The 14,983-nt window shown below is 45.2% G+C and overlaps 1 protein-coding gene across 1 annotated transcript in view; it reads left to right on the plus strand.

Moving 5' to 3' along the window:
* The window catches only part of LOC119970743, an 81,883-nt gene extending 73,464 nt beyond the window's left edge, over positions 1-8,419 (plus strand). Inside the window, exon 5 of the mRNA XM_038805851.1 lies at positions 8,316-8,419. Within this exon, the coding sequence (XP_038661779.1) occupies positions 8,316-8,419 (104 nt within the window). The remainder of the gene's footprint in view (positions 1-8,315) is intronic.
* Positions 8,420-14,983: the final 6,564 nt, after the last annotated feature.

The raw sequence follows: 14,983 nt of genomic DNA on the forward strand, positions 1-14,983 counted from the left end.
TCATCTTTGATGTGGGACTTGGGATTTGGTGGAGTTCCCAAAGTCACAATTAGACCTCCCAACCAGGAGTGTTTACTGGCAAAGTTTCATCCAGCGGTGGAGGAAAGAGCTTGGAGTCGGACTTGCCACCTCTGGCAAAAGGCCCGAGGCAGAGGAGGAGAAGGGACAATGTTGAAGTTGCAAAGTTAAAGGCCTGCCTTCATTTACTGACGTCTTGGTTCAGTTCTGAAGATGCGTATGAGGCACCAGACAACCCTCATCTACTCAATGCACTCTATCCTGATTCCAACATCCCCCACTCACTCATCTGATATCTGTGACAATTGTAACGCATGATACCTATAGTAGCATTTGGAAGCATTTGAAAAGCAAGTGTGCCAAAATAATACTTTATTAGCCACTTTAAAGCTCACTGCCCTTTTCAGAATCTCATAAATCTGTCAAAATAAACAAGCTTACATTCCCCTTGACAGCTGTGTAAATAGCCCCAACTTAGCAAAATCCATTAGTAGTTAGGAAGGCTGCCAAGCATTCATTATGACATTGTATTGAAGAGCTGCATTATTAATACCCTGGAGTAGAATCCATTCGAGCCTTTGAAGACAGCTAGAAGCTCAGCCACCGATCACAACTTGCAAATAATGAAATATATGACTATGTTGAACTTGAAGAAAATATTAAGAAATTAGGACATTTTACAGGCAATCGGATCTGAATTTCAAAATTGTACAATGCAAAATAGCACTTTATCCATGAAGATTATGTACTCCAATGCATCTACAGACTTTTCCACTTTCACAAGGCTGTTCTTTCCCTTGACAGATTGGCATTTGACAGAATGATCAACCTGACCATTATTTAATTATCACTTACCATTTCAAATCAAAGCACTGATAATTTGCTGTGGTAAAATAGATATAACTTTGACTATAGCACTTCATTATGACATGCGAAGTAGCCTACAGCTTTTATACTGATGTTTCATAGGCTTCCCATCTCAAATCCAGGGTTCATGATACCCCTGTGCTGATGTGACTCACATCACCTACCAAAACCTCCTGCAATAAAATTCAGAAATATCCACTTCCGCAATGGTGCCAACAAATGTTGGACAGCAGCGTTTGGTCGCGACCCGTCCCCTCCCTGCACCAATGAAAATCGTTGGCACCAAGAATGGGGTGGGAGAATCGTTCTCGGGTCCCCCCATTTTTCAAGCCTGTGCAATACACTTCAGCCCCCCTTTGGCCTGGGAATATCCAGCCCCTTTTTTTGAACCTTTGGAAATTTAACCTGGCGTCAGATGACTTGTTCGGGAATTTTGTATTGAGTTAGGTGGGTGACGCAAGTGTCATTGTGCATTGCACTTCGGAGCTAATGAGCTCGAAAGGATGACGTTTATTTCCATATGTTTCATGGTTCCCTCTGCTCTTACATAAAAAGTTGACGTATATTTTGCAGCATTCTTTGTAGTTTAATACTATCCACATTTAGTCTGCTTGTTTATTCACAAGCTGATGAAAAATTGAACAGTTAGCTTCATCTGTGATGCCTGAGAGGATATACACTGTTCCAGGATAGGCAGCTCGCCTCAAAACCTTCCATCTGTGCATCTTTGAACGGCATTGAATTTGAGAACACTGTGACCCAATTCCATGACAGGATGAATCATAGCTTCGAGTCTTAGAGGAGTCAATATTTCTTGTGCAAGCTAATGGATCAGGGAATGCGTTATCAACTGCACCTTTTTAATTATGTAACTGCTTTTATATTAATGTATGTAGACCAATTGTGTTGCAGCCCTGCGTAGCGTTTGCAAGGTGGTGGAAGAAGGAACAACAAAGTGAAAGAAGAACCTTAGATTATTCCAACAACTGTGCAGTATGGGCATGGAGAGGGGCATGATGGTTAATTTAACCAAGAGAGCCTTGCTAGAATTAACGGGCGAGATTCTCTGAAAATGGGGCTATGTCCCCACGCGTGAAAACCGGCGGCAACAACTCAGGCGTCAAAGGCCTCCCAAGGTGAGAAATTCTCACCTTTCACGTGGGCTATGTTGCCGCCGCAGTTGTCCACGCCGCTCCGGCCAGCGCCCAAGGGCTGACGCGGGTTTGCGCATGCGTAGAATAGCCGGCGTATCTACCGCGCTTGCGTGGGGATTCCCTTCTCTGCACCAGTTCCTGGGCAATATGGCCGAGTCCGACAGGGTCCCGGCACGGAGGAAAGAAGGCTCCCCACGGAACCAGCCCGGCCACAGATCGGTAGGCCACGATCGCGGGCAAGGCCACCGTGGCCCTCCCCCCCCCCCCCCCGGATCGGATAGCCCCGCGCCTCCCCCCAGAACTGCCCCCGCACAATTACATGCCAGGACCCACCATGCGTGAGGTGAGTAATTCACGCCGGCGGGACTGGCCAAAAATGGACGGCCACTCGGCCCATCGGGGCCCGGAGAATCGCCGGGGGGCCCGCTGCCAACGGCCCCCAACCGACGTGGCACGAATCCCGCCGACCCCTGAAAAACAGCGCCGAAGAATAGGGCAGCCGGCATCGGGGCAGCGGGGCGGGATTTGCGCCTCCCCGCAGGGATTCTCCAACGCCAGCGCAGGGTTGGAGAATCCCGGCCAACAAGTTCCGTCAAATGAACTAACCTCCAGAAGTGATCACATCAGGGAAAAGATAGGGTCTACCCCTCGTTAAGGCTAATAAATATGCTCCTTCTCTGAGCTTTGGAGGTTTCTAACAGCCCTGCAGATAGAAAAAAAGAGGAATCAAGCTGACTTTGTTAATTCAGACATGGCCTTCAGGTTTTTGCAAGGGGCCCGGGCAGGAGAAAACCGGAGAAGGGACCTTGAACCCACTGACTTGTATTGGGAAGAGCACTGGGATAATTGCAGACTAATTGAGCGGGTGAAAAACCGGTTTTACTTCACAAGGCCAGAGCCAAAAGCAATACAAAGAAAGAACGCACAGACTTTATTGCTGCAGTAGTTAGGGTGACCTGGTCAATCACTCAGAAATTTTGCATGGAGGGTTCGTATGGACAGAGTCTGACCCGTAGAGAAACTAAGCAACTGGCATCAAGAGTATATACTGTTGTTTCGTGTTTTAAGAAAGATGTACCATATTTAATGGAATAACATCCAAGTGGTTGTGTGCAATGATACTCAGAGTAAAGGCCAGAATGTTGGACCAGGTAGAGGGTCCTGCACTTCCATTGGAAGACTGAAACCAATGATTTAATGCCTGTTATGAACCTGAGCCCCATTGCCATGTATTCCAATTCCCTCTCTGTTGTCTCCCAGAGAACCTGATCTGAAAATGGGTCAGGGCTGAGATCGGAGGCAGGCGGGTGTGAGATTTAGGAAATATAATGTTGTTGTTGTGAAATCATGCTCTATATTGAAAAAAATGACTTTTGAATTTACCATCTGGAAAGCCCACCAATTGATTTTGTTTCCATGGGCTTGGGATCACAATCAAAGATGGCTGTACATTTGTATCACTATACCATCTGCATCACAAAATTATTGAAATGGAGACAGCCTACCTGCAAAGCTGCAACGGGGATGATGCCCTTGAAGGATAATGAGTGGGGACCAATCCCTTTCCCATTAGCAAAGTGCACCGCAGTCACCTGGTACTAAGTTGGGTGGAGCCAAACAGTTTGACATAATTACTTGAAAAATGGAATCCTGTCTGAGCGAGGTATTCCCAGCCAGAATTGAATCAAGGAGCTGGAATACAGTGGCCATGGCCATATTTAGGTCACTGTGCAATTGGTGAGAGACGGTCATGTGACTGTCCAACCATTTCTGTATGTTTAAGCATGTACTTTCTCTGCAGAATTGGACACAAGCAATTGAAGGGACAAGATCCTGAGTGGGTTCTCTCTCTCTCTCTCCATCCAACTTGCATGTTTTGAAATCTGCCTCCTGATTTAAACTATCCTGGTGCCGCAAACAGAAATTTAAAAAGAAAAGAACTCCTGTCTCCAGAAGCATAGATCAATCATCCATCCACATTTTTAAACTGCCTCATGTCGAAAACAGCAGGACCTCTAACCTCAGCTTGAAATCACCAAACCATCAAGAGCCATATGCTCCTTTAATTATACTGAACCCTAAATTACTTACTGCATCTCCCCATCACTCAATAATTTATTTGTGTGTGCGTGAACGGCGTGTCTGTGTCTGTGTCTGTCTGTGAATGTTGAATGTAATAGTGTGAACGTTGAGTGTGTGTGAGTGTCAAGTATGTGGGTATGGATATTTAGTAAGTATGTGTGTGAACGTCAAATATGTATGTGCGTGTGTGAATATCAAGTGTGTGTTTATATTTGTATGTGTGAACATTGAGTGTGTGTGTGGGCTTGTGTGTGTGTGTGAATGTCAAGTGTGTGTGTGTGAACATTGGATATGTGGGTATGTTCATGTCTGAATGTCGAGTGTGTGCTAATGTCAAATGTCTGTGTGTGCGTGTGAATGTCAAGCTTATATATGTGTGTCTATGAACGTTGATGGTGTGTGTATGTGCATGAACATCGAGTGTGTAGGTGTATATGAACATTGAGTGCGTGTGTGAACATTAAGTTTGTGTGTATGAATGCTGAGTAGTGTGTATGTGTGTGTGTAAGTGCATGAAAATTGAGTGCATACGTGTACGAACATCAAGTGTGTGTGTGAACGTCAAGTTTATGTCAATGTAGAGAGTGCCTGTGTGATCATTAAGCATGTCTGTGTGTGACAATCGAGTGTGTCGGTGTGTATGTGAAAGTCGAGTGTCTGTGTATGAATGTTAAGTGTGTTTGTGCATGTGAACATTGAGAGTGTGTGAACATCAATTTTGTGTGTGTATCTGTGTGAACATCGAGTGTGTGTGTGTGTGAACATTGAGTTTGTACATGGGTGAACGTCAAGTATGTGAATATTGAATGTGCATGTGTGTGTGAATGTAGAGTGTGTGTGCAATCATTGAACATGTCTGTGTGTGTGACAATCAAGTGTGTCTGTATGTATGTGAAAGTCGAGTGTGTGGGCAAACATCAAGTATGTCTGTGTGTGGATGTCGAGTGTGTTTGAACATTGATTGTATATGTGTGTGTGGATGCCAAGTGTGTTTAAACGTTGATTGTATATGTGTGTGTGTGTGTGAACGTCGAGTGTATTTGAACGTTGATCGTATGTGCGTGTGTGAACGTCGAGTGTGGTTGAACGTTGATTGTATGTGTGGTGAACATCAAGTGTGTTTGAATGTTGATTGTGAGTGTGTGTGATGAACATCAAGTATGTTTGAACGTTGATTGTGTGTGTGTGGACGTCAAGTCCGTGTGTAAGTGACAAATTTGGAGGTGTTTAAAAAGTCATTTGACTTAGACGTGGCTAATTCCAAAAAGACTTATTCTCTTTTCTTTGTAAAATCCCAAGGAAAGCTATCAGACCCTGTTATCCAGGGCAAGCAAACTGTAAAAATAACTCACGGAATTAACAAGTATATCTGTTTAAAAACATTCTCTTGTGGTGAAACAAAGAGAGGGAGAGCAGTGGAACCTATTAACCCCATCTCACCTGAATGTAATAGTGTTCAGTAAGAGGAGTTAAAGTTCGAGCTAGAAAGCAACTTTATTTATATAAGCAAAATACTGAAGATGCTGGAATTGGAAACAAACAGACAATGCAGGAAAAATTCAACAGGTCTATAAGGAAAGAAAACAGAGTAAATCAGAACTAAAGAATGGGAGATATTAAACTGTTGCTAAGCAGTAGAATGCCTTCCTTAAATAATATATTAGAAATAAAAGTAATGTAATGGGCCAGAATGGACATGTATTGTGTGTTCTAACATTTTCCTGCATCCTTCATCTCCAAAATGTTTAAGCCAGAACTTGTTGGTCGTGTAAGCTGATGCCAGAGCAACTGGGCCTCTGAGGCCGACTGCTGTGTAACCCGGGAACACAGGGAAGTGACGCAATCGCTAGGAGCGAGTCAGACAGGCCTGGAAAGGGGACCAGAAAGGTCAACTTGAATGGCAAAAGGGTTTTTTTCCATGGGTGTGGCCCTCGCTACGAGTGGCTCACTCTATTGGGCGCATGGTTTCCGAGCAGGAGGGAGATCCCACACTGGGTGGTCGGCAGACCCAGCAGCATATACCTGCCGGCTTTCCCACTTGTGTGTCCCCCGCCACACCCCCCCCCCCCACCCCGGACCCTCGCACACCACGGGCGTCCGTTGGCTTACGGGTGGGAAAGTCTATCCACTTGTGCTACCGTGCTGCCCAATAATCTGTGCAGAGATTTTTATGACAAGTTATTTAGATCTCCAAATAACAACAAAAGATAGAAAATATATTTTAATTTACACTTTTTTACATTTAATAATACAGGAGTGCCATCACTTTCTCCCTGTGTCTGCGTGGGTTTCCCCCGGGTGCTGCGGTTTCTTCCCACAATCAAAAGACGTGCAGGTTTGGTGGATAAGCCGTGCTAAAATTGCCGCTTAGTGTCCAATGATTAGGTGAGGTCATGGGGTCACGGGGATAGGCTGGGGGAGTGGGCCTGGGTATGGTAATATTTCAGAGGCTTGGTGCAGACTCAATGGGCCAAATGGCCTCCTTCTGCACTGCAGGGGTTCTATTATTTGATTCTATGATTCTATCTGGGACGATGGTAGCTTTACCTTTCGGAAATCAACCAGTACACAATAAAATGTCTAAAAGTCACATGAAGTATTAATTAATTGAAAGCCCTTTGTCTGCCATGAAGCTAATTTTGACAGAGAAGAATGTGCAGAAAAGAATGTGCAGAGTGCCGAATGCATGAGGGGTCATCTCACGTAATAAAGACATGGGGGAGTTGGAATATCTAGATTCGAATGAATTCTAAACAGGCCTGTGTGTGGAGAGAATTCTGGAATCATTTCTGTGATGTGAGCGGTTTGACGTATCTCTCTCTTTGTTTTGCTGCCTTTGTTTCATTTGCTGTATCATTTAAAAGGAAAATCAGTGTGAGGGTCCATCATCCTTGTACTCCCGTCTGCTGTTTGTTCCTTTAAATGCCCTTGCGTTTCCATAATCATCTATTTTGTGTGGTTTAAAGAATAAGTTATTTCGGGTCTTGATCGACATGGTCGAGAATTGGGCCGGGACAGGGTGGTCATTCGAAGGGCCAGTGCAGACTTGATGGGCTGAATTACCTCCTTCTGTGCTGTAGCGATCCTATGGATTTTAAGATATCAGTTCATGGGCAGCATGGTGGCACAGTTAGTGCTGCTGCCTCACGGCGCCGAGGTCCCAGGTTCGATCCCAGCTCTGGGTCCCTGTCCGTGTGGAGTTTGCACATTCTCCCCGTGTTTGCATGGATTTCACTCCCACAACCCAACATGGGGCAGCACGGTAGCATGGTGGTTAGCATAAATGCTTCACAGCTCCAGGGTCCCAGGTTCGATTCCCGGCTGGGTCACTGTGCGGAGTCTGCACATCCTCCCCGTGTGTGCGTGGGTTTCCTCCGGGTGCTCCGGTTTCCTCCCACAGTCCAAATTAGGTGGATTGGCCACGCTAAATTGCCCGTAGTGTCCTAAAAAGTAAGGTTAAGTGGGGGGTTGTTGGGTTACGGGTATAGGGTGGATACGTGGGTTTGAGTAGGGTGATCATGGCTCGGCTCAACATTGAGGGCCGAAGGGCCTGTTCTGTGCTGTACTGTTCTATGTTCTAGATATGCAGGGTAGGTGGATTGGCCATGCTAAATTGGCCCTTAATTGGAAAAAATGAATTGGGTACTCTAAAATTTATTAAAAAACAAACAAAAAAAAAATATGGGTTCATGTTCTGCCCATTTAAGATCGATACCCAAAAATGTTTTAAAATTGTAGATAGGCATATTGTGAACTGTGTGAGGACGATAGTGATAGACTTCAAGAGGACATGTGACAGATCAAATTTAATTCAGAAAGTGTGAAGTGGTACATTTTGGTAGTGATGTGCAGAATGAAGGTTTAATGTGATTCATGAGAACCTTACACTGTGAGAGGGATTTTTTTTGCCTGAATGTTTCCCCCACAGCCCTTAGCCTGCACGTCCGGTTTGTTTTACTACATGTGTTTTGCTCAAAATGAAGTTACTGCAGTTGATAAACCCGAGCTGTACTTTTCCACTAGCTTGTCTGTGAGAAAGATGAAGGCCAGGAATGGACAAAATAAGATGCAGACAGCTGAATCTGTGCTGTGCATAAATAAATGCTGCTGTAACTGCTTTTTTGAACGACTCTGGAGTTCGAATCTTGCTGCCAAATGTTTGTGATAAAATGTCCTACATTCGGTTTACTTCAGATTCTGAAACATTTTTATCGGCAACAACTTGGCGTCATAAAGAGAATGAATTGCATGCTCCGATTAAAGGAAAGTCCCCGCAGGCAACAGGCTCCCGAGGATAGATATTGTTAGGTTTGACTGGCCGCTGAGGCCTTCCTCAGGCCTCAGGAATGACAAACACTTGACATGATCAAGGGTAACTGACAGAGGATGAAAAGGGATCAGAAGCACCTGGGGGGCGATTCTCCAAGCCCCCCGCCGAAGAATCGTCGCAACTGCACCACAAAGCCCCAATGCCGGCGCGCGATGCTCCGAGGTGTGGAGAACCGGTGCCATTTGCACCGGGCCGGCGTGTGTAGCGCGGCGTTGGCCGCGGGACACTGGAATCGGCGGGGCCGACGATTTTCCGGCCCGGATGGGCCGAGTGGCCGCACAGATTCAACAGAGTCCCGACGGCGCCGTTCACCCCTGGTCGCTGCCAGGAACTCTGCTCGAACGGACGTCCATTTGCCGCCGGGAAGGGAGGCTGGAGCGGCGTGAACCGCTCCAGTGCCGTTCTGGCCCTCTGTGGGGGACAGAATCGGTCGACCCCGGGCCCGTTTTGCGCCATCGTGGAATGCGACGGCGTTCACGACGCCGCGAACAACTGGGCTCCATTTGGAAGAATCGCCCCCCTGTTGTTAACACTGGCTGATGTATAGGCTGGGGAAGGGGCCTTAACATTTTTGGGATGAAGAACCACTTGATTTGAAGCATATGAGGGACAGGAAGAAGATAAAATATGAGTGTAAGCTATCTAGTAATATAAGAGAAGATAGGAAGAGTTTTTTTCAATATATAAAAGGTAAGGAAGTGGCAAAAATAGACATTGGACCATTGGAAAATGAGGCAGGAGAAGTAATAACAGGAAACAAGGCAATGGCAGAGGAACTGAATAGTTACTTTGCATCAGTCTTCGCAGTGGAAATTACCAGTGGGATGCCAGAGCTCCAGGAAAAGCATGGGGCAGAGGTGAGTGTAGTGGCCAGTACTAAGGAGAAGGTTCTGGGAAAGCTGAAAGGTCTGAAGGTGGATAAATCACCTGGACTGGATGGACATCACCCCAGTGGTCTAAAAGAAATAGCTGAGGAAATTGTGGAGGCATTGGTGATGATCTTTCAGGAATCACTGGAGGCAGCAAGGATCCCAGAGGACTGGAAAGTGGTTGTTTAAGAAGGGAGGGAGGCAGAAGATGGGAAATGATAGGCAGGTTAGCCTGACTTTGGTCATTGGCAAGATTTTGGAGTCCATTATTAAAGATGAGATCGTGGAGTACTTGGAAGTGCATGGTAAAATAGCACCGAGTCAGCATGGCTTCATGAGGGGAGGTCACGTCTGACAAATCTGTTACAGCTCTTTGAAGAGGTAACAAGGAAGTTGGATAAAGGAGAACCAGTGGACATGATTTATTTAGATTTGACAAATGCCGGATAGGAGGCCGTTAAATAAGTTAACAGCCCATGTTAAGGGTAAAATCCTAGCATGGATAGAGGATTGGTTGACTGGCAGAAGGCAGAGAGTGGGGATAAAGGAGTATTTTTCAGGATGGCAGCCAGTGACTAGTGGTGTGCCTCAGGGGTCGGTGCTGGGACCACAACTTTTCACAATATACATTAATGATCTGGAAAAATGAACTGAAGGCACTGTTGCTAAATTTGCAGATGATACAAAGATCTATAGAGGGACAAGTACTATTGAGGAAGTAGGTCTGCAGAAGGACTTGAACAGGCTAGGAGAGTGGGCAAAGAAGTGGCAGCTTGAATGTAATATTGAAAATTGTGAGGTTATGCACTTTGGAAGGAGGAATGGAGGCATAGACTATTTTCTAAATGGGGAAATGCTTCGGAAATCAGAAGCACAAACGGGCTTGTTGGGAGTCCTTGTTCAAGATTCTCTTCAGGTTAATGTGCAAGTTCAGTCGGCAGTTAAGAAGGCAAATGCAATGTTCGCATTAATATCAAGACGGCCAGAGTACAAGAGCAGGGATGTACTTCTGAGGCAGAATAAGGCTCTGGTCAGACCACATTTGGAGTATTGTGAGCAGTTTTGGGCGCCTTATCTAAGGAAGGATGTGCTGGCCTTGGAAAGGGTCCAGAGGAGGTTCACAAGAATGATCCCTGGAATGAAGAACTTGTCGGATGAGGAATGATCGAGGAATCTGAGTCTGTACTCATTGGAGCTTAAAATGATGAGGGGGGATCTCACTGAAACCTACAGGATACTGCGAGGCCTGGATAGAGTCGACGTGGAGAGGATGTTTCCACGAGTCGGAAAAATTAGAACCAGAGGGCAGAATCTCAGACTAAAGAGATGAGAAGGAATTTCTTCAGCAAGGTGGTGGTGAATCTGTGGAACCCTTTTGCCGCAGAAGGCTGTCGAGGCCAAATCACTGAGTGTCTTTAAGACAGAGATAGATAGGTTCTTGATTAATAAGGGGATCAGGAGTTATGGGGAAAAGGCAGAGAATGGGGATGAGAAAAATATTCGCCATGATTGAATGGCGGAGCAGACTGATGGGCCGAGTGCCTAATTCTGCTCCTATGTCGATGGTCTTATGGTTACAAGTACGACAATTGGTGAAAATGCTATTGGAAAAGACAAAAACGGGGGGAAAAAATTGTTTGTGTAAGTTGTTAATGTTCAGTTGTTCTTTTGACTGTTTGTTTTGTGAAGTGGGTGTATTTTAAATTGGTGTAAGCGAAAGAGAATTGATATTTTAGTTGTTAAAGCATTTATGATCTGGGGAGAGGGGGGTACCCCTGACTGGCGGGGTTTAGTGAGAGGTGACAATCAGGGGCAGGGGAAATGTGAGCTCTGTCGCTTCCTGTAAGTGAAAATCTCAATGATCATTCTTGCACCCCACCTGCGCCTGCTTGTAGTTTTGTTTGGAAAATCTTCATTTTGAGAATTCACTTTTCCTTCAGTTTTAAGTTCCGTTTTAGTTGGAAAAAATAAGACACAAAACCAAGTTTTAAGTGGTTAAGACTAATGAAAGAATGGAGAATGAAAAATGCAGAAGCTTCCGATTATATGTATGTAGTACAGAATCTGTGTGAATAATGTATGTTCATGTGTGAACTTTATGATTGACAGGTCCTCACCACATCAAAAGCAGAAAAATGGTTTCACTTCCTCTTTTTCACATCAGAAAGCACTTAGCTCCTTTTGATGTGGTTAGAACAAAGAACAATACAGCACAGGAACAGGCCCTTCGCCCTCCAAGCCTGCGGCAATTCCGTGTCCCATCTAGATCCAACGCCTGTATCCTTCTATACACCGTCTGTTCGTGTGTCCATCCAGATCAGGCTTAAAGGTTGCTAATGTATCTGCCTCAATCACCTTATTTGGCAGTGCATTCCAGGCCACCACCACCCTCTGTGTAAAAAACATCCTGCACACATCTCCACTGAACCTATCCTCCCTCAGCTTGAACTTGTGCCCCCTTGTAATTGTCATTTCCGCTCTGGGAAAAAGTCTACGTCTGTTCACCTTATCTATACCCCTCAGAATTTTGTAAACTTCTGTCAGGTCGTCCCTCAGCCTCCGTCTCTCTCGGGAGAACAATCTCAGTTTATTCAATCTCTACTCATAGCTAATACTCTCCATACCAGGCAACATCCTGGTAAACCTTTTCTGTGCTCTGTTCAAAGCCTCCACGTCTTCTGGTAGCGCGGTGACCAGAATTTGACACAATCTTCCAAATGTGGCCTGACCACGTTCTATATAATTGTAACATAATTTATGAGCTTTTATACTCGATACCCCGTCCTGTGAAGGCAAGCATGCCACATAATTTCCTTACCACCTGTGCTGCCACCTTTAAGGATCTGTGGACCTGCACCCCCAGATGTCTCTGCGTCCCTATGTTCCTGCCATTTATTTTATAGCTCCTACCTGAATTGGATCTACCAAAATGCATCACCTCGCATTTGTCCAGGTTAAATTCCATCTGCCATTTTGCCGATCAATTTTTCAGCCTATCAATATCCTGTTGTATTCTCTGACAATCTTCATCACTATCCACAACTCCTGCAATGTTAGTATCATCCGCAAACTTGCTAATCAGACCAGCTACGTGTTCTTCCAAATCATTTATATACATTAAAAACAGCAGAGGCCCCAGTACTGATCCTTGCAGAACACCAATAGTTACAAACCTCCATTCGGAAAAACACCCTTCCACTGCTTCAGTGAGGGACAGTAAGGAGTCTTACAACACCAGGTTAAAGTCCAACAGGTTTGTTTCAAACACGAGCTTTCGGAGCACTGCTCCTTCCTCAGGTGAGGGAAGCTTCATATTTAAACAGCTGGCAAGTTTTGGATGTGACCCAACAAGGATTAATGTGGGACTGAGTCCAAAGATGTGCGGGTTAGGTGGATTGGCCATGCTAAATTGCCCGTAGTGTCCTAATAAAAGTAAGGTTAAGGGGGGGGTTGTTGGGTTACGGGTATAGGGTGGATATGTGGGTTTGAGTAGGGTGATCATGGCTCAGCACAACATTGAGGGCCGAAGGGCCTGTTCTGTGCTGTACTGTTCTATGTTCTATGAGTACAGTACCATCCACACAGTCATGCAAGAAGGCACATGATCCAAATCCAGGAGTCAGTGTGGCGTTGACATTTGAAGGCCTGGACATGGGATAGCTCCTTGCCTGTGCCCTTTACTGTCTGTGCATAGAATTACAAGTAGTTAATACAGGCTCTCAGTTAACATACTGAAGACAATGAAGACCCCTTTAAGAAACAGCGTTGCAACAGGGGGAAGACAGGAAAATGGCCTTGAGGCCACATTTAGATCAGCCACAATCTTGTGGTGTGGGGGTGGTGAGGCTGCCAATAGCCCAGTCATGCTCAGATGTTTGGACATACATAGCATTAGCAGTTACATGTGTTTCCTCCAAAAGGATGATCATTAATTGAGTATATTGGACATCTGTGGAGAGTGAAGGATTAACAGGAGAACTTCATTGTCTCTTGGAGCAACAGGTCTTCCAAGATAAACAGAATGGCTTTCAAGTGTGACAGGAAAACATTGCTTTCTTTTCACACAGAAAGTGCTTGTGGGAGAATACGTGACGGTTAAAATATCAACCGTGATTAAAATTTAACTGCAGTGGCTAAAGTAATAAACATAGGTAGAAGTATCGATATATTACGCTATAAAAAGATAATGGTTAATAAAGCTTGCTCGTCACAAAACTTAAGTTACATCAGAAAGTCTTGTTTAAAGGAAACAGCGTTGGAGTAAACAGCTAAATCTCTTTACAGGAATAGAATGCCTTCAAAGGATTTGGAAATAGATGGAACATAATGTCTTATCTGTGACATGTACCTTTGATGTAGAAAAAGAAATATGGCATGCACTGGGAACCTGGTTTTCAATAGATTATTTTACGAGAGATTGGAAGATATAGAAACTGTTCTCTCTGTACCCAGTTAAACCAATCGCTGCATTGTATATCAATAACGTCTGCCCTGTATTAAAGTAAAATTTCCCAGATGACCGTAGGCTGCTTTGAAGGGGGAGAGTTGACTGGTGGTGATTTGAGGAGAGAGAGCTGACTGGTGGTGATTTAACCTGAAGATCACCACACCTCAGGCGAGGGGCAAGTTTGAGAAGGCGGGGCCTTCATGAATAACCTCAGCCGGTACGGGGATTGAACCTATGCTGTTGGCCTTGCTCACGAACCTGCGTTCCAGCCAACTGAGCCCCTGCTCTCTATATTCTGCCATTGAGTGCCTCATTGACAAGAACCGTAGCAGGAAAGAGATTGAATGCTAATTTGTCCAAATTTGGGTACACTAGGCTTTAATCTTAATTTTCAGTCACGTTGAACTCTGACCCTGAAGCGACAAGATTTTTCCCATTGCGCCAGTGGCAGCTAAACCTTGCCAGCTGTTTAAATTCTCAGCTTCCCTGACTGAAGCAGTGGTGAACTTTGTAAAATGAGCTGCATATTCGCAGGTGGTGCACTAAGAGTTTGATGGAGCTGGGAACACAGCCCACTCAACAGTTTAGATTTTCTCAAATCTCTTTACATCTTCGTTCCACATTGCTAGAACGTACCTTTTGTTAAGGAGTTCAACAGTCTGGAAGAAATAGTTCTCTTCCAATCAGTCAATATGTCGCTGTAGGTGAAACAGCTGTGCACAGAATAGATCTCCCTGTAACACGCCTAATTATGTACGCTGTCAACTTTGATTCCAGCATGTCATGTCTATCCGCTTATTTAGGTGGAATTTAACAGAATGCAATCAGCAGTCCAATATTTGTCAGAATTTCTGGGTTCTGCCTGACCTCCAAAATGGGTGAGATCTAAATCTGCATATATAAGTGTGCACTAAGGCACTCGTCAGAGTTACCAAGCCGTGGGATCTAACCCCACAGGTCACCCAGGTGATCGGTGGGCCCTGGGTGGTTGGGCTGTAGGCAAGATGGTACACTGGCAATGCCATCTGTGTGGTACACAGACAGGGGCACTGCTAGCTGGTGGTGCCTGGGTGGAATTTTGCCCATGGCTCGGCAGCACAGTGGTTAGCACTGCTGCTTCACAGTGCCAGCGACCTGGGTTCTGCTCCTGGCTTGGGTCACTGTCTGTGCAGAGTCCCCACTTACTCCCCATGTCTGCGCGGGCTTACTGCTCCGG

Source organism: Scyliorhinus canicula, chromosome 8 (assembly GCF_902713615.1).
Source record: "Scyliorhinus canicula chromosome 8, sScyCan1.1, whole genome shotgun sequence".
Classification (NCBI taxonomy): Eukaryota; Metazoa; Chordata; class Chondrichthyes; order Carcharhiniformes; family Scyliorhinidae; genus Scyliorhinus; species Scyliorhinus canicula.